The 22,553-nt window shown below is 43.3% G+C and overlaps 1 protein-coding gene across 2 annotated transcripts in view; it reads left to right on the top strand.

Annotated features, from left to right (window-relative positions):
• The window catches only part of PKNOX2 (PBX/knotted 1 homeobox 2), a 428,541-nt gene that overhangs the window by 362,284 nt on the left and 43,704 nt on the right, over window positions 1–22,553 (top strand). For both annotated transcript variants that reach the window (XM_075564126.1, XM_075564127.1), the window contains one exon: window positions 9,589–9,777. In XM_075564126.1, coding sequence (XP_075420241.1) covers window positions 9,589–9,777 — 189 coding nt within the window. The remainder of the gene's footprint in view (window positions 1–9,588; window positions 9,778–22,553) is intronic.

Genomic DNA, 22,553 nt, shown 5'->3' with positions numbered 1-22,553 from the left:
TCTTCTAGAAAAGCGGTTCTCAATCTGTGGGTCGTGACCACTTTGGGGGTCGAATGACCCTTTCACAGGGTCACCTGAGTCATTACAGTAGCACAATTATAGTTATGAAATAGCAATTAAAATAATTGTATGGCTGAGGCGACACTACAGCATGAGGAACTGTATTAAAGGGTCATGTCATTAAGAAGGTTGAGAACCACTGTTCTAGAGTTTTGTCTGTTTTACCTCATGTCTATAGTATCTTTCATTTCTTTCTTAAGTTGTTGAAATGACTTATGCATTAGCTTTTAAAATTCTTTATTAGGTAGTTCCAATAGTATTTCTTCCTCTAGAAAGTTTTTTGATGCTGTATTTCGGTCACTTGTTGAGCCAGTTTGTTCCATTTTTCTTGTTATTTGAAGTTGTTTGTTGTTTCTGAGATATTTGGGGCATTACTGTATTAGTTTATTGATTGTATTTTTAAAGAGTTATATTGGCACATAATTCACATATCATACAATTCAATAGTTCATATTCAAAAGAGTTGTACAATCATAACCACAATCAATTTTAGAACATTTTCTTTTTTCTTGTACTCATTCCTCTTAGTTCCCCTGTTCCCGGAAACCTCCACTGCCATACCTATAAGAAACCATTAATCTAGTTACTGTCTTTATAGATTTACCTATCCTAGATTACATATTCAGAAAAACACAAAACAAAAAGTAACATAGTAAAACTGAGAAAAACTTAAATTGAAAAAGGCAGAAAGTATTATAAACTAGAACAACTTAAAAATGTATCAAAAGGGAGACCATATGATAAGGTGTTAAAACTTATCCTAACTGTATCTGTATTAATCCACTTTTGAATGCATCCAACATGACACCACGGCTCTTCACATCCCTGGTCTATAGTCAGAGGGGCTTCACCAGAGGCTTAATTTGGGTATTTCTGAATTCACAAGTATTTCCCCTTCACTTTTTTTTCTAAAGTAAAACTACTTTGAAATGGGTCAAAAGGGAGATCAAATGACAATATATATTTTAACCAAACTACCTATGTCATCATTTACTTTACAATGATTTCTGTCTGATAACAAGGCTATTCACTTCCCTTGACTGTGATCAGAAGGAATTCACTGGAGGCTTAATCCATGTGGGGACCCTGAAAATAGATTTGGGGCTTCCACTGTCACCCTTAGCCTTGTGTGAATTGGGTGTTCGCAATTTAAGCTCTGATACCATTACCTCCTTCTGATTTGGGTTTTATTATAAATAATCCTTGGGTCACACAGTTTGGTGTGCTTCTTCCATGTGGATTTAGTTGATGCCTCACTTAGGTAGCTGCTTGTTTGAAGACAAGCCTTTAAGATCCCAGAAGTTATTTTTTCTGATAGCTGGGCACCATCTACTTTCTTCACCACACTTTGCTATAGCACGTATATCTTCAGGGATCTCTTCATGAGGGCAAGCATCAAGCATGGCCGGATCATAAAAATGCAGTTTTCTTAGATTGAGGCTAGAATTAAGTACAAGACTAGTGTATATTATTTTTTTATTTACCCTAATTTTTGTTTGTTTTAGTATATCAAGGCAACTTGGTATGCATGCTACTCTGGTCACTAGTTTGAGAGCATTGAGGCACTCACTACTTGCCTCTGGGTGAGTTTGATAGTGGGTAAGAGTGTAGTCACAAGTCTGATTGCTGATCCTGCATAACGCTGAAGGCTGGCTTGGAAAATGCTGTATGCAATCTGTCATTGATCCAGTGATACTGGTGTGGTACTCATCCAATAGGTAAGGTCGAATATGTAGTGATTATGGCTAAATAAGGGCACTAGCTCCCAATTGCTGGAGAAAATATGGAAAAAATGGAAGGAAAGAAAATTGAGAATATCAAGGGATGGGGAAGAAAAGAGAAGAAATAACACACCGGAAATGGAAGAGAGAGAAGAGGAGAGGAGAGGAGGAGAAAGAAGCATAGTACTGGTGAAAGTGCTAGCCACCAAGCACAGCGGCAGTGGAAGCACAAGAGCTTACTCTGTGGGCTACATATTTCCAATCAAGGAGGAGTGGGATAGGCAGTGGAGCCACCTGCCTTTCAGGATCAAAAATAAAGTAGACAATGGTAAAGAAAGAAAATTAGAGGGAGAGGAGGGAAGAACTAGTAAGATAAAATAAAAAAGAAAGAAAAGATGTATGAGGCACAGCACTGACGATGAGGAGTGGGGCTTAACCCGCTGCTGAGTGGGTTGGGGTGGATGGGGAAGGGTGTGTTTCTAGTCATCTGGATATTGGGCAAGGTCAGGGGGACTATCATACCTCTGGTTGTCAGTGACTGCTCTGGGTGCTGGTTCCATCCTGAGTGAGCACCACCATCTGGCACCTCCTCCGACTGGAATGCTACTTACAGTGATTAAGAAGTAGCCACACTGTGCTGGTTGCCAGTTCACTGACGTGCCTCCTTGTTCTTTGTTTTTATTTAGTCTCTTCCTGTTGTTGGTGTATGGTTTATTTCATTATTTCCTTTGAAGGTCTGAGTTCCAGGATTATTGTATCTGTTTTACTTAGTTTCTTGAAACTTAGTTGTACAGGATCTCAATAGCATATCGGACTAATCTGCTATCTTGAATCCTCCTGTCTCATTTGATAATTTTTGAGGGGAAGTAGATCAATGGGACTCTCTTCCTAGTCTGTTTTAGACCTCCACTGTGACCCATTCAACATCATAGCAGAATCCAAGATTTCACTCACAGACAGGTGGTGGTGGCCAATGCACAAGATGCATTTGCCAAGAATTGAATCTGGGTCTTTCACATTGAAGACAGGAGTTTTACCACCACTACCTTTCTATCCCCATTTTACAGAGGAAGAAATTGAGAGCCCCAAGTCTTCTGGCTAACAAATTGTAGAACTGAGAATTGAACCCAGTGGACCTGACTCCAAACCCTCCCCGCTCTCTGTTATACTGCATGGCTTCTCCAGGTTCTGAGGACATGCAGAGGAAAATGTCAAGCTATTGACTCAAAAATCATTTAGCTTTTGAACATGGTCATTTCCATGAGTTTTCATTCTATCCCTAAATCACCTGTTAGTCCTGGTATTTGCCTTTCTCCTACAGCCCATTCTTTGTAATGATCCTGTACTCCCAACTAGTCGGGTTGAGCTGGTCCAATTTGGAAAAAATATCCCTGATTAGATTTTAGCTTTGACATGCCCTAAAGATGCAAAGGAAATATCAAAGCCCTTTTAAAGAATGTGTGCTCATAAACTCTCCTATAGATGAGGAAAAATTGTCCCAGCACCACCACGGAGAGAAGAGTAAGGAGTGGGTGGAAGTCATCTGTCCTCCAGGTCTAGTGGAGCCCCTAGTTGTTACTTGGAATTGAGCAGGACATCTAATCTCTGGACTCAGTTTTCTCATCTCTAGGAGAGTGCTGGTTTTGCCTGTACTTAGGAGATTCAAATGAGCGAATGGATAAAAAAGCATGTTGTGTGTTGTAAAATGCTAAATATATAAATGTTTTTCAAGGCAGGGAATTATGACTATCAAGTGAAGAGGCCAAGATCCTCAAGTAGAGAAAACCTTTTAAAAAGGGACTTGGTCATGAAAGTAGGGACACATTGGCAGAGAGTATTGACCTTTATTGACTAGGTACCGTATACCCAAACATTTACATATGCTCTTATTCAATTTTTACAACTCTGAAATGTAGGTGTTATCAATATCATCCTGACTTTTTCTGAAAAACTTAAACCGCTTGTCCAAAATACTCCGGCAAGAAATTGATTCAGGACAGCACGCCATGTTACTTCATAAAATTGAGACACCCTATCAGGAATTTTTGGCTGGGACTGCAGTTTGGTATGGGACAAAAAGTTAAATCTGACTCCTATTGTACTTTATGGAAGAGGACTTCTTAGAAAGCATGATCTTGATTTTGAATAGGGTGGAAACAGAGAAGCCGAAAGAGGAAATGCTGAGCAAAGGACTGAAGAGCATATTCATCAAATTTTCTGATTATATTAAATTAGTTGGAATGGCTATTCCTTAAAAGATTTGGAATAACTTTTACATTACCTTGATCATTTAGAAAAATAGTTTTATAAGTCATAATTCTATTTCTGATTTCAAGGCAAAAGTCTAAAATTACAAACACATGGGCTGAAGGATGATGTAGTAAACACAAATATAATGGAAAAATGAGAATTATTGATTTTCATTAGCTGAATATGCAATAATTATAGAAAAGTCAACAGGATATTAGAGATTATTAAAGGAGATCAAACATGCATTTTGTTCCCTCGGATTTATAAAGCATTTGCATATTATTATTTCTCTCACCAAATCTTTTGATTTGGGCATGATCATTATCCTCATTTTACAAATAAGGAGAACTGAGGCGCAGAGAAATCATGGAACTTACTCAGTGTTACTTCAATAGTTACCCTAGTATCCTCGACTAAAATTCAGTTTGTGTGTCAGTGAGCCCATGGGCTTTTTGCTATTCCACTCTACTCCTCAATGACTGTTTCCACATGTAGTTCTCTAATATTGAATCTTTTTTTTTAAAAAGCACACTCACTGCCACCAAGTTGATGCACACTCGCAGGGACTCGGTAGGACAGGGTGGCACTGCCCCCGTGAGTCTCTGAAGCTGTGCCTCGTCAGGAGTAGGAAGCGTGCCCTTCTCCCGCGGTGTGGCTGTAGTGTCGTAAACGCCAGCACCAGGGCTCGCCTAATACTGAGCAGGTCCTACGTCGTCATTATCACAGAATGCCATTATGATTTACTCCACATTCTTACATCTTTGCAGCAGTTCTGCTAGCCCATTGGAAAGTAATCCGTTGTGCTTATCAATGTGTGTGTCATCCTCACATATCCTAGGGTCAGTCCACCTCTGCTTTTCAAAGGAAAGGGGAAAATTGATAAGCTATCCCGGAGAACCAAGGTAATTTAGGTGACCTAGTTTAAACACGCTGTACACGTAGACACATCTGTTAATAAGAAGTATTGAGTGATTTAACTTTTTTGGTTTTATTTACCTTTAGTTTTATATTCTTTTTTATAATAAGTATATACTGGTATTTTTAAAGCATAAATGAATAGATAATACCCACATCTCCTTGTGTGTATGTCTGTGTGTGTCTGTAGGATTTCAAGAAAATGTTTTGAAAGGAATAAATAAAAATGTTGATAAGAAATGAAAAATAGTCCAGTAAAGGAAAGCTCAGAGGGAAAATAAAGGAGGGAAAGCAAAAGGGAGGGAGGGGGGATGGAAAAGAAGGTAGGAAGAGACATAGAGGAAGAAAAGAGAATGAAGACACACTCAATGAATTCATATTTCACATTCTTTTGGGGGGAAGAGAAAGCTAACTGGACAGCTATTCAAGTCAGATGCACATTCGGTGTCTGGCATACGGTATGACTCAGTATTAGATAAACTGATGTTAAGGAAGATTATGTTGGTTGGATGCACTAGATATTTTTGGTGCCTACAGAAGGCTGGATTAATCAAATTAATCCACACTTTAAGGCAGGAGAGATTGGAGTTGAATGAAAGGAAGGGCTTTGCACTCAGCAGAGCAAGAGCTCAGAGAGACTCTCGTGATCTGCTCTGACCTGAGAGCTTCGGAAAGAAGATGCCACCAGTGTTGTGGAGACCTTGACCATCCGCTCATCTGGCTGCTGGCCCTCGGCATCGCAAGAGGGCCCACCAACCCCCATTGGTTAACTGAGGGCAGAAGTCCTGATACTGTACCCAAATTAAGAAAATGGAAGGAACCTGACAAGTCCGCCTCTTTGATTCCACACAAGAAAGCAGCCACTCAAGCTGGTGAGCGTTCCTCACTACTCGGGATCCGGCCAGGACTGAGCTGAGCAGCTGGCGCAGCGGGGTACAGCTGCATTCCCGAGGAAGGCTTCCGAGCTTAGAATGTTCCAACTGTCATGTTCGGAAAGCTATCTGATATCTCAGGAACCCCATGCTTCCTGTCACTGAGCCACTTGTCTCACAAACCGCTTACCTTTACGCTGCGTTTTCTCCATCCATATAAATCCTGAGAGTCTAAGTTTACAGCACAAATCTAGGGATAGGCAACCTGGCTTCCTATTCTAGTGCTGTCCCTTAGCAGCCATGTGGTATTAAGCAAGCCAAATTTTATCTCTCTAGATTTCACTTTCTTCAACTCTAAAACCTGGACAATCATAGCACCTACTCTCAGAAGGGGGGAAAAAAGGAGGTGAAGCATGTAAAGGACTTAACACGGTACCAAATATTTGCATATTGTTAGTAATCAATCAACAAACATTGATTAAGTAACTTAGACTCTGCTCACTACTCTGAAAGACAGAAAACAAGATCGCATGGTTGAGGACAAGAAGAAAACTTAGGAAAGAGCATACATTTATTAAATTTCCTCTTTTGGTTCAAATAGTCCATGTCAGAGCCCCCGTTCATTTTTCTTCTTTGCCTAGCACAGTCCTGCACATGGGGATGGCATTCCCTCAAGGACACAGCCGTGCATTAAGACTCAGAATTGTCAGGATTGGTCTTTGAGTCGCACTTAGGCACTGCAGTTATCCAAGAGCTCTTCATTAGTTGAACACAGTCCCTGCCCATAAAATAATATACATTTTAGTCCTGGGATCGTGGCCTATCCATGTGGAGTTTTAATGAGGCCCAGAAAAGGGTATGGCATGGCACGGGCTTCTATCCATCTTAGAGTCCAAGTTCTTTGGGAGAGACTCCCTTTTTTGGTTGCTATCATTTCCATCCCTTTTTATACTGTCTCTACACTGTGCTACGCTTCAAAAGCTGGTGAGAGGGTGTGATTAACCTCCCTCTGGCTCCTAAGTGCTTCCCTCCCCATCCCCCCCCCCCCACTATCATGATCCCAATTCCACCTTACAAATCTGGCTAGACCAGAGCATGTACACTGGCACAGATAGGAACACAGGGAATCCAGGACAGATGATCCCTTCAGGACCAGTGATGAGAGTGGCGATACCAGGAGGGTGGAGGGAGAGTGGGAGAGAGAGGGGAAACCGATTACAGGTATCTACATATAACCGCCTCCCTGGGGGCCTGGGGGATGGACAACAGAAAATGGGTGAAGGGCGATTTTGGACAGTGTAAGATATGACAAAATAATAATTTATAAATTATCAAGGGTTCATGAGGGAGGGGGGAGCAGGGAGGGAGGGGGAGAAATGAGGAGCTGATACCAGGGGCTTACGTGGAAAGCAAATGTTTTGAGAATGATGAGGGTAACTAATGTACAAATGTGTTTTATACAATTGATATATGTATGGATTGTGATAAGAGTTGTATGTGCCCCCAATAAAATGAATTTTTTAAAAAGGGGACTCACATATATTACTTGTGTCAACACAAATGAGTATCAAAAGGTAAAAATACCCCCTTCATCTAAAAAATTTTTGATAAAATTTTAAGTTCATATGCAGTTTCTAAGAACTAATACAAGGTGATCCTGATCCTCTTCACCGAAGCCCATCCAAACCCACTGCCACTGAGCAGATTCCAACCCATAGTGGATTGTTAGTGCAAGAAACTGCCTCACAGGTTTCTGAAGCTGGCCCTTTTCCATGGGAGTCGACTGTCATCTCAGAGCAGCCGTGGGTTCTAACCACTGACCATCTGGTTAGCAGCGAACCCCCAAGGACACGTCCTTTTACCTAGTCCCCCACAGTGGGCACATCTCACACCATGATAGTATCATCTCCCACCAGGAAATTAATAGTAATACTCTCCGAACACATTATCCAGAGTTTACCAGTTCGACATGCAGTTGTGTGTGCAGTTCATTCTATGCCAATTTATCAAATATGCTCATTTGAAATGCAGAACAATTCCTTCTTCCATCCTTCCCAACCCTCCCCCCAACTCTCAAAAGCCACTAATCCGTCATTCTTCTCTGTAACCGAATGTAATGGAATCATACCGTGTGTAACACTTTTAGATTGTTTCTCTTTTTCTTTATCTCAGCATAATTCTCTTGAGATCCATCCAAGCGGTTATGTATATAAGTAGCACATTCCTTATTATTGCCAAACGATAGTCCATGGAATGGACATGCCACAGGTTGTTAACCATCCAACTTTTGAAGGCGGTCTGCGCTGTTTCCAGGTTGGGCGTATCACTAATAGAGTTCAGGTTTTTGTATGTAAACATATCTATTTTTAACTTCTTATTATGAATGAAGCAAAGATCTAGAGAGCAGATTATCAGTCTTGCATTCAACAATTCATACGAATTTTATTTCAACAAAGCCAATCCCTTCAATGTGCCGTCACCTATTGCTCTTTCATTCTGTGTTTCCCGTTTCCATTCTTCCTCATTTCCCAACCCTCTGAACATCGTCACTGGGTAAATGCTACCCTTTTTATTTTAAATTCTTGACGATTCTACACCAGGGTGAGTTCCGTTCTAGCTCGGAAGGTCTAAGAGCCATAGTCTCTCTTTGACCAGGAAACCTGGTCACTGTTAGGATTTTGAGTTCTATTCCACATTTTTCTCCTACTCTGTCCAGGACCTTCTAATGGAAGGCCCTTCTAAATCCTTTTTAGAGTAGTTGGTAGTGGTAGCCAGGGACTCTCTGTTTGCCTGGTGCTTTAGTCCAAAATTGTGGTGTTTGTGTGGTCCGTTAGTCCATTGGACTACTTTTTCCATAAGTCTTTCAAATTTTAATTACTCTTCTCTGATTAAGGAGAGACCAGTGGTTGCACCTCAGATGGCTGCTCATGAGTTTTAAGGCCCCGGTTCCTACTCACCCAAGTAGGATATAGAACTTTGTCTTTGCAAACTATGTTATGCCCATAGACCTTGATGTCCCACAAGACTATTTTCTTTTTATAATAACAACAACAATAAAGAGTAAAACTTCCATTAAGAAATGCCTTCTTGACATGAAAGACTTAGAAATGTCCCCGTGGAGAGGACGCAAATGGTAATCCAAAGAGCACAGAAAGGCTATAAAAGACAGCAAGTCGAAATTGTTCTGGATTAGTCAGTCAGTCGACATGTATTGTTTGGGTGTCCACAAGTTCGCCCATGCCGCATGAAGTACTTAGAATATGTGTTTAAGAATAGACAGCCCCCGACCTCTGAGTACACTTGCAACTCCAATCTCAAGTTTTCTTATGCTTGTTCAGTACTTCGCACTTTAGCACGTGCTAGCATGTACATTTCCCTATACAGTTTTCTCAACAAACCTGAAGTGTTGTAAGAGAAGGTATAATTATCCCCATTGTCAGACATTAAGGTGTAGAGAGCTTAAGCAACTTTCCCAGCATCGCACAGATAATGAATTCAGGGCCTGGCCAGTGCAATGCTCAGAGCTTCCCAACCGCCCCAGTAACAGCTGTGATATCAGCAGCTCAGAGCAAGTGAATAATCAGCAGCAGCCACAATTCAAATGTACAGGATGTTGGGGAGAGAGCATGCACCTAAGGTCCAAAGGGATGGTTCAGGGAATCAGGGCAGGAGCCCAACCTCTTCTCTGGTGTGGTTGCAGCTGGGGATTGACGCTCTGAGGGGTGTGTGTGACATCAACATTTGGGCTCACCTCTCCTCCCTCTCCCCAGATGGTGAAGGCAATCCAGGTGCTGAGAATCCACCTGCTGGAGCTGGAGAAAGTCAATGAGCTCTGCAAGGATTTCTGTAACCGTTACATCACCTGCCTCAAAACCAAGATGCACAGCGATAACCTGCTCAGGAATGACCTCGGGGGGCCCTACTCCCCCAACCAGCCCTCCATAAACCTGCACTCACAGGTAACACAAGGATGGGCCAGGGTCCCAAGTCAGGTGGGGAGGAATCGCTAGAGACCTAGAAAAAAAAAGAGATTGGATTCTCTGAACCCTTTAAGCACTGGTGTCCTCCTCGGATCAATACCTCTTCATCCAGACAGCAGCACGGTCCCTTCTTGTACCCAGTCCCAAGCACGCTACGTTGCCAGTGGTGCCTACAAGACGGCTAGATCTGAGAGGGACAGGGTGCAAAGGGATTTTTAAAAACCCCAACAATGTCTTTCTGGCCCAAGATAGCCAAAGAAATGAGCACTGAAGGGTAAGGAGATGCTTTCCTGAAGCTTAGAGCGGGTACAGAGCTGGGGAAGAGACTCAGACATTCTGGCTTTTCATGAAGGCTGGGGCCTGCTGAGCTCCTTGTGCTCCCAGGAACCAGAGTGGAAACTGGGACCATTTCCTGTATCCTGCCCACCTAGCAAAGGAAGACCACTTCCTGCCGCTCCCACATCATTCTCCAGCTGCTTTCGTCCTTGGCACCGCTGCCTCCCCAAGGTTCAGGGCCACTATCACCATCACTTCAAGTGACCTTCCTTTCAGGTTCACCTGCCACTTTCATCCTGGGACCGGGGAAATGAAAACAGTAGTGGCATGTCCTAGCCGGGCACATGTTCTTTTGTCACTGGCAAAATAGTTTTCCAAAATTACCAGCTAAGAAAACTGCCTGCTGAAGCCTTTCACCCAGTCATGGGAGCCTTCATAAATCACAGGCTCACCGCTTCGGTCCCTCCCACGGAGTTCCAGTCTTTATTTTTCAACCAGGACCGAGGGTTCCCCTCTTCCCGTGAGGAAACTGGGCTTGGGGGTAAGGTCAGTGCTCTGAGATCTGAATGCCAAGGGGGAATGGGAAGCAGGTTTGAGCAAAGCTAGGCCCTTTTATCCCTAGATCTTTTAAAGACCGTCTAGATTCCTGGGTGGGACCAGTTAGCCTGCTCCCCTGCTAGCCTGAAGGTTGGCAGTTCCCCGAGTGTCTTCTGGAAGAAAGGCCTTCTGATGGTCTCATCCACCTGAAAGCCCTGGAGAGCGCAGCTTTACTCTGACACGCAGCAGATTTGACCCAGGGAGCTCGAGCTGTACCCGTTTGTTTAACACATGGTCTTTCTCTTCAGAATGGGTAGCGGCTTGGGGAAAGGACAGGATGACAGCAGGCGCAGAAGCGTGAGGGGACCTCAAAAAGTTTGTGGAAAAATTCCATTATCTTCTCATTTCCTTTCTCCACCGACTTTTTGAACCGCCCCCATCCCTTCAGTCTATCAGCCCCGCCCCCACTGGACCTTGGTGGGCTGGATAGTTAACCAGGTGCGAGGAGTGTTTACTGCCTGGGACACGGGGCAAGAAGTTTATTTCTTCTTCCCAGAGCTTGAAACCAGCAAATCACTTTATTACAGATCTAAAAACAGCCGCCCAGGCTGCGGCTTGCTAAGATTCTCTTGAAATAGACTCATTCCTTTAGAGTCTTATTGTACTTTCCCTTATGATCAAAATTAGCAAGAAACTTGCATAAAAGAGGACAATAATTGCTCAACGAGCATCTCGTTTGTAATTTATTAGTTTCTATTATTGTGAGTTTCCATGGCGACAGAGCGCAGCCCCGGTGACGGGAGAGATGCAAGATAGAAGCTGAGGAGGCTGTGGGGCCTCGCCAAATGGAGATGCACATTTTTATCAGTAATTTTCATGAAAATAATAAGTGAGGAGTTAATGAGATGGAAAGCCATCCTGTGGCTATTGTGAATTTTTTTTAAGTGTTGATCTAATTAGAATGCATCGGTCAGGAAAAGTAATGAGGATTTAGTGCCTCACAGAGATGTGAGGATCATATCAGAAAATTAGCACAAGTCTTTGGAAATAATCAGGTCCTTGGAGAGGCACCGTCTTTCTCCTCCCGGGCGCTCCAACTCTCTCAGGAGCTCTAGGATTGGGAATGGGACAGGGTGAGGGGGGGTGGGGGTAGAGGAGGGAGAGCAGTCTGCGGTCCTCAGGCCCTCTCAGTCATGGGGTCTGAAGCTGACCAGTTGGGTAGAAGAAGCAGGGTCACTGGAGGGAGGGGCTTTGCAGAAAGGTAGGGCACGGGCCCAGGGTGGCCAAGGGTTAAGAGGTGTCATCTGCAAAACTCAGCCTTCCTGGGGAAGCCTGGCACTCAGAGTCTTGGCTATGAAGAAAGAGAATGGTCTCTGATTCCCATCATTCGAAGCACCGATCTCTGTGTGAGGAGGAGGCTGACACTGCTGAAAGGCCCCGACCCACTTAGAGAGAGGAGCCTAGACAACTGGACAAAAACAGGAGAAGAAAAGCTACGCTGCGACATTCTGACATTCCGACATGCTGGTTCTCAAACTGCCCTCCATTGTCCCTTCGTTGCTTCAGACTGCCACCTCCTGCTCCGTTCAGGCTCAGTGGGTTAACAAGGCAACGACACACAGGATGCTGCAAGAGCTTCCTAAGCTGCCCCCTGGCACGCCTGTCTTGTCTGGCTGCCCTCAGCCCTCCTGTGCACACGTACACATCCACACATGTGCATACACACTCCTCTTAAAGCTCCAGGGGAAGAAGCTCTGCTAAGTCCTGCAGAGACGTGCAAATACTGCTGTAGCAGAGCTGGTCAAAGGGCGAGCCGCCGAGGCCAGGTCTAGGAAGGCCTTGAGTGGCGGGTGACAGGCTAGGGACAGCTGAGGCAGCACGCAGGGTCTTTGAGTAGGAGAAGGACACAAACAGAGCTTCCAGAAAAAGCCAGCCCCCGGAAGGGGCTTTCTCTCAACTGATTGCTGGAGCACGCTTAGCCACCTCATAGCAAATTTTACTTCTGGCCCTTATGTTAGAGTCATCTATGTAAGGCTCAGTTTTGTCTCCAAGATGATAAACATTTTTAATAGAACCAGTATTTTACATATTTCTTCAACCTGAACCTAAGGGGGCTACCATGGGTCTGGGCATGATAGACGGTCAATACATATTTATTGAAAGAAGGAATGTGCTGAGAAAGATGGAGAGAGAGAGAACACGACAGCCTGAGGAAGCCAAAGGAGATAAGGAGAAATAGAAAGAATGACCACTGGAAGGAAAGGCAAGTAGAAAGGGTCACAACTCAAAAGGGAGGGAAAGACAGGCTGAGGAACTGGAGAACAAGAGAAACAAAGAGTCAGGAAGAGGTGCCCACTGCCAAAAAGGGAGGCGAAGGGGAGGAAAGACTAAACCAGAGAGGAGGAAAGAAGAGGCGGGGGCAGAGCAGCCACGGTGAGATGATTAAGAAGGTGGGAAGGCAAGATGCGCGTGAGGTTAATGGAAAATCGGTGGGGGGGGGGGTGGAAGCAGGATATTTGATATGCTCTCCCTTTCCCTCCTCCCTGGCTTGACTCCTGTCACTGTCTCACTGAGGAAGGAGTTTCTTCCAGGAGGGAGAGATGCAGAGCGCACCATGTGTGCTCCCTGGGGCTGCCAAAGGGGGAGCACCAGAGACCTCTCAATGCAGGAGACAGGTCTGGGGACCAGGGCATGGAGCCAATGGGAGAGAAGAGAGAGACGTGTCTAGGGATAGTGTGTGTTTATGCATAGGTGCATACACACTCATCATGATTCAACCTTAATCCCCCAGCCTGAAATAGCCTCACTGAGTGCCAGCCTAGCCTGAGGAGGATGCCTCCCCTCTGGACATGATCCCCAGATCAACATATCAGCTGCCTACCAGCTTTGTTGCACACTGCTGGCTCGTGTTTCCTTATGCGTTAACCATCCAGTCCTGTGTTGCAATGTGGGAGACATGTTTGTTTTTCTACTCACGATTCCCCAGATAAGGAGCTCTGGTGGAAACTAGTGGGCTATACAAAGAGCTGCTAACCACAAGGGCAGGAGTTTGAACCCATCAGCTGCTCCTAGAGAGAAAGATGAGGATGTCTATACTCAGAAAGATTTAGACTCTTAGAAACCCAAGGGGGGAAGTTCTACCTGCTCTACAGGTTTGCTATGAAGTGGAATCAACTCGTGGCAGAGAGATCCCCCAGAGACGCACTGTAATCAGCTCTATAAAATGTAAGCATATGCCCTGTTTGACCTTCCGTTTCTGGATGTGAGTGTCTGTGAGTGGGGACTGCGCTGGAAGGGAGGGATGACTTCTGCCAGGCAGGAGAAGTAAAACAGGGTTTTGAAGCACTTGGACTAACCCTGGTTCTTTCGACGCTCCCAGAATGCCATCCTATCCTGCGTCTACAAAATAGCACCAAGGCATCCTAACACCGCAGGACCCTGATTTCTTGCACTGCCAGCTTCCTCAGTAAGGAGACTCATTCTAAACCCCATTCTGGAGATTCCGGTCTTTAACGAGAGCACACACATTATACGATTCCTCCAGAGAGAACCTGATTTCTGCCACTCACCCATTAATTTGACCTGAGAGCCACCCTTTTTCCATGGAGCTTTAAGCCTCGGTTCCGCCCAGAGCAGGTGCAGCTGAGCTGGGATTTTCATTCTGTTGCCAGGCATTTATGGCCACTTGTTGTATGCCAACGTGCTAGGTTAAGAAACCTAGTGGTTAATGGGTTACAATTTGGGCTGCTAACTACAAGGTCAGCAGATCAAACCCACCAGCCACTCAGAGAAACAAGAGGCTTTCTGCTCCCATTAAGATGTATAGCGTCGGAAACCCACAGAAGCAGTTTGACTCACTATTGGTTGTGGTTGACTCAGTGGCAGTGAGTTTTTTGTTTTTGTTTTGTGAGAGTCTAAGAAGGAGAAAATTGTAAGACACACATGGGTATCTATATAATATGAGCCATAGAAGTCACAGGGTCCAGTGGACAGTGCACAAGAATAGGAAGGGAGATGCTCAAGAGGGGGAAAGAAACTACAGGAGGCAGTTCTAGACTGAGCAAATCATACTGTGACTCCAGGGTGCCCCGTCGCCAGTCAATATCTCCCCAATCCTGACCTACAAGCCTTATGTTCAGAGTCTGTTCTTGCCTAGAGATACGATGAAAAGGCCTCAGTATGGAATTAATCAGGCAAGCAGGAAGAATGTGCTCATTATGATGGAAGAAAGTACAGAGTCACTGGCCTGGGGAGGACTTCCCCAAAGGGGCATAGAGAAGCCCATTTGGCAGCTCTCCGGTGGGTGCACACAGCAGATAGAGAAGTACAGGAAAAGGCAAGGAAGGCAGTCTGAGAAACCTCTGGAATGTCCAGAGGAAGGAAATGGGATAGCGTATGGAGCATTCACTGATGCATCCACTCAAGCACACATTTAGGAATGCTGAGTTCCAAGAGTATATAAATGAATGTGGTGCAGCTCCTGTCTGTAAAATGTAATGGTGAAAGACTTGCAGCCACGCTGGGCCAGGGATATTTTGCTGACAAAAAGCTGACAATGCATAGATATTTTGAAAGTATTGGAGAATGTAGGTAATGGGGTGATTTAGGGTATAAAAGAGACTCCAAATCTCAACTGCAATTTAAGGAGAAAATTTATGAAATGTTAAATAAGAAAAGATACGACAAAAACAAAACACATCTCCCAGTTGAGAGAGGTCATTAGCCTGAAGCCATAATGGTATCCAAGGTTTTCACAGATTTAGGGACTTCAGAAGGACGTGAGAAGGCAAAGAACATTATCACAAAAGCATGACTGGCAGCATATCAATACATCCAGTTACGGGTGCGACTACACAAGTGGGGGAAAGGCCATGACATGTGCATTAGGTTAGAAGAGTTTACAAGATTGGATCAGGGCCTTTTGACTAAGGCAGGCAGGGTATGATTCAGGATTCTCCATCAAGGATACACTACATACACTCACACAAGCCCTTAAAGGAGACTGCTCCTTCCTGGGCTGGTTAAGGGGGTGGAGTTAATCCACTGCTAATGCATTCAGCCTGAGAACAAGTTTTACAAGTGGATTTGGGGCTTGTACTGTTATTTCTAGCTTCTGCAAACCGGGTGTTCAGAATTTAAGCTCTACTATAATCCCCTCTTCTGATCATGGATTTTGTTTTGTAATTCATGATCATTTTATCACACAGGTTGGAGGCTGGTGTGCTTCTTCCATGCAGACTTAGCTGATACGTCACTTAGATGGCTGCTTGAAGCCTTTCAGAGCTCAAATACTATTCTTTCTGATAGCCAGCACTATCTGATTTCTTCGCCACACTTTGCTATAGCACCTATATCTTCAGTGATCTCCATGAGGGTGAGAATCAAGCAGGACCAGGTCATTAGAACTAATTGTTCTCATATTAGTTTACAATTAAGTGTGAGCTCAAGCCCCACTCATATATATGTGTGTGTGTGTGTATGTGTGTGTGTGTGTGTGTGTGTGTGTATATAAAGGGTCAGAAACCCAGAGAGGCAGTTCTCCTCTGTCCTATAGGGTAACTATGGAATCAGGTTGATGGTAATGAGGTTGCATATCAGAATTTTGAGAAATAATATAAATAACTCCATGGAATGTGTTTTTTCTAATAACAATATCATTAATCTAGCCAATAAAACAGATTCAAAACACTAGCATGAAAGGAAAATATGTGCATACATGTATATAATATAATATGGACAAAGAGGAAGAAACAGTGGTTGGAAAATACTGCCTTGGTGATAAATGAAGCTGGCGATCACAGCATGGAATTTTGCAAGACCAACGGCTCCTTCATCACCAACACCTTTTTCAATAACATCAACAGTAACTGCACACATAGCCTTCTCCAGATGGGATGCACAGAAACCAAATTGACTACATCCATCGGAAGTGACGAGGCAGAAGCTCAATGCCAGCAGCTAAAATGAGGCCAGGAGATGGCTGTGGAGCAGACCATCCGTTGCTCACCTTTAAGTTCAAATTGAAGCTGAAGAAAATGAAAACATCCATGAGAGTTATTACAACTTCTAGTATATCCTGCGTGGATTTTAGGAACATCGCAAGAACAGGTTTCACTGATTAAACACTAATAACAGAAGATCTGAAAAGCTGTGGGATACATCAAGAACATCATACATGAAGAAAGTAAAACATCATTAAAATACATGAAATCAAGATAAAATCAAGGTATTTGTCAGGAAAGACCCTGCAACTTGCTCTTAGAGTAGCGAAGGCTATCGCATAAATGGAGATAATGGAGAAAATAGCTAAGCAGACAATGCCAAGGGGCAGCTTAGGAAGTACGTTACTGAAATGTGCAAAGATCTGGAATGAGAAAGCAGGAAGGGAGAATATGCTCAGCATATCATCAATTGGAATAGCTAAAGAAGACCGTCAAGCCTCCCACTGCAATATTGAAAGACCCTGTGGACAAACTATTGACCCACTCAGCAAGCCTCGGACGAAGATAGGAGGAGTACACAGCATCACTGCACCTAAAAACACCAGTAGACATTTCACCTCTTCAAGAGGTTGCACAGGTTGAAGAACCAATGGTACTGAAGGAAGACGCCCAAGCGAGAATGAAGGCTCCAGGAATTGATGGAATGATGGAATACGGTTTGAAATGTTTCAGCAAGCTGATGAAGCCCTGGAAGTGCTCGTCTGTGCCAGAACATTTATAAGACAGCTAGCTGGTCAATTGACGAGATCCATATCTGTAACAATTCCAAAGAAATGTGACCCAACAGAATGCAGAAATTATCTAACAATATCCCAAGTCAAATTGTACTGAAGCTCATTCACCAATTATAGCAGTACATCTCCAGGGCTGCCAGAGATCCAGGCCAGCTTCAGAAGATGACATGGTATAAGGTATATCAGCTGGCATAATATGGATCTTGACTGAAACCATCAGCTGATTTCAGATTTGACTGAAAGAGAAAACAAGAAAAATGTTTTGTTGACTACACAAAGGCATTTAACTGTGTGTAAGTCGGGAAGACTAGAGAAACAAATTCACAGACACTCATGTATATAAGAAAGAGCTTTATATTCAAGAGCAGTTGAATATTGAGAAAACATCCCAGCCCAGTCCAGATCAAGTCCATAAGTCCAATATTAGCCCATATGTCTGATAACAATCTATAAAGTCCTCTTCAGACTCACGAAACACATGCAATGACGCCAAATGCAGGAAGATCACAGGCCAGTGGGTGGGAGGTCGGGTGGATCCCGTGGTGTTGTAAGCATCTCTGCCGGCAGGGGTCTCTTCATGGCTTCTTCTCTGCCTCCAGAGGTCTGGTTGCATCAGGGTAGGTCCATGTGGCTTCTCCAGCTCCCAGCGTGTAGCACCATGTGCCTTGTCAGTAGAGTGTCACTCAGGGAGTGAGCAGAGAAAAGTGTCTCCCGCCTCCAAGGAGGAAATATTGGAGTTCCCAGAATTCTCATGAGATGGCCATGTCCACACAGAGGCTTCATTGGTTATATCTTGATTGACAGGCCAGGCTCCACCCCTTCACCCATAATCCTCTCAAACTGACACCAGATTATGTAACTGCCACAAACTGTGTGGATCGTAACAAACTATAGGTCACACTGAAAAGAAGGAGAATTGTAGACCACTTCATTGTCCTCCTGAGAGTGGGTCAAGAGGCAGTTGTTTGAACAGAATTTGGGAATACTGTTAAATGAACAAAGATCTGTGTCCAGGTTGTATTCTCGCCATGCTTATTCAATCTGTGTGCCAAGCAAATATTCCGAGAAGCTGGACTCTCTATAGAAGAATGTGGCAACAGGATTAGAGGAAAGCTTATTAACCTGCAACATTCAGAGGACACAAGGTTGCTCGCCAAAAGTGAGGACTCGAAGCACTTGCTGAAGAAAACCAAGGAGAGCAACCTTCAATGTGGATGACACCTGGATGTAAAGAAACCCCAACTGGACCAACAGCTCACCTCATCATTAGTGGACAAAAAACTGAAGTTGTCAAAGATTTCCTCCTGCTTGGATCCTCCCGATGGAAACAGCAGTCAAGAGATCAAACAGCACCTTACACTGGACACTCTGCTGCATAAGCCCCCTTTGGAGTGAAAGGCAAGAATGTCACTTTGAGGCCTAAGGTGCAGGTGCAGGTGAGGACCCGAGCCATGGTGCTTTCAGTTGCCTCACATGCCTGTGAAAGTTGGACATTGAACAAGGAAGACTGAAGAAGAATGGATGCATTTGAATCACAATGATGGTGAAGAATATTGAGAATATCACAGGCTGCCAAAAGAACAAATGGATCTGGCTTGAGAGAAGTGTAGCTGAAATGCTTCTTAGGAGTGAAGACCGTGAAATGTTATCCCCTGTACTTTGGACATGTCATCAAGAGAGACCAGTCCCAGGAAAAGGACAACGTGTTTGGTAAAGCCGAAGGTTAGCAAAAAGGCTAAGACCCTCAATGAGATTGAGGGACACAGTGGCTGCAGCAACGGCTCAACGGCGATTGTGGGGCTGGCGCAGGACTGGACAGTGTTTTGTCCTGTTGTGCATAGTGTCACTATGAGTCAGAACTGATTTGATGGCACCTAACAACAACCCAGCAGCATGTATACATAGATATTTTTTCATATAAATATGTGTGTGTATCAAAGCTATTTAGACTAAAATAAGTGGAAGGTTCACTTATACCAATTTTAAAACATTGGTGACAGGACACTGCTTAAGAAAATGATGGGGTTTAAGCACAACCAAATTTCAATGACATTCGTTCACTAACGGCAAAGTTACATGTCTCCTTGTGACGTGTCTTGTGACTAAGGCATGTCACAAAAAGCAAAGATAATATGACAATATCAAATACATGATAGTTTCAAGTTGCCAATTATTAGGCAACCTCAAAAGCAATAGAAATGTGAAAAAATCCAATGGCTTCCAAGTTCATGACCTTGGGACCGCCATCATTTGCTTCTCCTTACACTTAAGTATCTCAGCTTTAAGTTCAATGGACTATTTCAGTTTGTTTGTTTTTAATGTTCAAAGTAAAGCCCAGTTCACTTGGTAGAATGTCCACATCTTGTCCTTCTTATGTGACTTTGCGACACCTTGCAAAGGTGAAATTGAAGATTCTGGTAGCCTACAGCATGAGGCTGACATCACCCAAGGCAAAAAGAATCCTGGTCCAAAATGTTTGATGAACAGCATAATAGAGAGCAGAGTCTCCCGCTGGGGAACTATCCGAATGATAGTCAGCATGTTCCCCAAGGGCAGACTGCCCTTCCCTAGTTTCCCCACCAGAGAACGGAAATCACTCTCTCTGAGAGATAGCACCCCGCCCCTAGAGTGTCTATTGAATTAGAACGTTGTGAGACAGTGCTAAACTATGGGGACAACTGGATCCTCTTCCACTTACCTGAAACAAAAAACTGACCTTAGCGGAGGTGATGCCTCCTGCGAAGAACTTGTTTTTAAGATGTACAAACAAAGGAGTGACAAAGGGACTATCAGGCACATCGTACAATGGCTGGGCGATCAGATTAAATGATTACCGATCTACCCTAAATGCAAATTGACTGGTTTGATTTTCTTTTTCCTTGGAATCTGTTCCTTTATACCGATAGAATTCTTCAATACTCAGAGCAAAGTGACCTACTAGGTTCTCTGGATTATTGTTCAAACTCAAAATGGCATTTAGGCACCAGTTATTGTTTTTAAGATCAAGTGTTTAAAAAGAACACTTAGGAGCAAATCATTTGTGTGGGTTATCTCAACTTCCATGAAATCCAGAAGTACAATGAAAATGTTGACAACAGTGTGTTAGTCTGGATACATTAGAGAAACAAATTCACAGAAACTCATGTATAAGAGAAAGTGTTATATAAAGGTTAAGTGCACATCAAGGAAACATCCCAACCCAGTGCTGGCCAAACCCACAAGTCCAACATTAACTCATATGTCCAACAACAATCCACAAAGTCCTCCTCCATCTCACAAAACACACGCAATGATGCCAACTGCAGGAGGAAAGCCGAGTCAGTGAATGTGTAAACATCTCAGCGCTGGCAGGGCTCTCCACACAGCTGCTCCAGCACCCAGGACTGCATCGGGGTAGGTCCATGTGGCTTCTCCTCAGGGATGTCCTGCAGGAAGTGAACCTTGCCAGCTAAAGCAGGGAACTGGTTAAGGCAGCTGTACCCTGGTCCAACCATCAAAAAGCAAGAGACCCGAGAACTAGAAAGACGAGGCTCACCAAGCCATTTATCCCTCCACCCTTCAATTAACCTCACATGTGTTTATCAGTCAGATTGGCACAATGAACTACTTCAAACAGTATTAGGCCAAGTGTTTGAAATGAAATTTTCTTGCAAGACCAAGGCCTGAAAGTCTCCATTTCAAGAATAACAGGGACCCTGAAGTATTTGTCTATACTTTAAAAACATACATAGCAGCTAATCCTGTAAAAACCTCTGGCTGTATATGAGCAAGGACAGGAATATGGACCCAGCTATGTTCATCTATTAAGACAAGATACAAAGTTCTCTGGAACTTGGCAGAAATCTTATGTTATTTTACTCTATAACCAATAACTCAAATCTCATTAGCTTCTCTAGCATGGTTTTTATGAATTTGTTAAATTTGCTCATAGAAACTTCTGATTTAAAGGTCATGATATTTAAATCCATAAATTAAACAATTTGAAAGAAATGAGAAAAGTGTTATTTATATACAGAGAATACTCTTAAAACTCCCACAATGTCCCAGATACAAAACTTAAATAGATCTACTTAGTGGTTAATTTCAGTTCTTGAAAATGTGGGGCCAGTTGTCTCTCATGAATTCATCACCTTCCATAGATATGGAAATCTAGATTTAGACTGGTGGGCTTCAAACTCAGGATATTAGTACTTTTCATAAAAGTCCAATACAGTCTATTTTTAATAGGAAATTTTTTGGTAAAAACAGATCAGCAAAGCAAAAGCTTATCTGTAAATGACAAAACTTGATATGGCCATGATTAATTCAAAGTGATTTTTAACTTAAAGACCTCATTGGGAACGGTCTGTACCAATGCAAGGCCCAAAAGTGTTCATTAAAAGTCAGAAAGAACACTGGACCAAAGAAAGATCTTAAAACCCAATTCTTCTCACAAGTACGTAGTACTTTAAGGTGAATGAGTCACCCGTCTTTGTCTCTCTTCTTAATAAATCTACCAAAATTTATCTAATATTATAAAAGCTCCAAAACAGTTTAGTATTTCTTGTATTTTCAAGATATTTTTCATATCAGCGTGTGTGTGTGTGTGTGTGTGTGTGTGTGATCCTCAACTACAGTAAGTAAACTTCACTTCCCCTCAAACCTTCAGGCACTCTCAAGTGGGTCTCTACTAGCTTCCACATCTGGTACACCGGCACAGTCTGCCTTCAGACAAATCCGCTTCCTTTTTCCTGCTTGGGAAAAAAAACCAAAATCAAAGCTTACTTCCAGTCATTGTGTCTTCTTTCTAGCTTTTCACCCCATGTTATATCTTTTAACTATTGCCAGCATGGTCTTCCTTCACCATGAGTGCAGTCCCTAGAAAACACCAAGGCATTCCATGCGTTTTGCTGCTCCCAAATGCTACATTTTCAATAGCTTACTATGTGAATCACACCTTTCCTCAAGGAAGCATACTGCAAAGGTGTACCAATCTGAAAAGGCATCACAATGTTAAAAGTAAAAATTAAATCTGTAGGTGAGCAGATAGGTTTAAAGGATATGTTAGCAACTAAAATTAGAACATACTAAGTAAAAATTATCACAAGATATATATGTTCACGTTATATAACCATCATATAAGATAGTAAGGGTCTTAGAGCAATGCATAAAGTTATAATAATTCCGTAAAGCTCGGGTGAAGAGCAAAGCAAACATGCCCTGCAGT

The sequence above is a fragment of the Tenrec ecaudatus genome, chromosome 12, assembly GCF_050624435.1.
Source record: "Tenrec ecaudatus isolate mTenEca1 chromosome 12, mTenEca1.hap1, whole genome shotgun sequence".
NCBI lineage: Eukaryota > Metazoa > Chordata > Mammalia > Afrosoricida > Tenrecidae > Tenrec > Tenrec ecaudatus.
The sequence above is the reverse complement of the archived record's forward strand: the minus strand, read 5'-3'. Positions and strand labels throughout refer to the sequence as shown.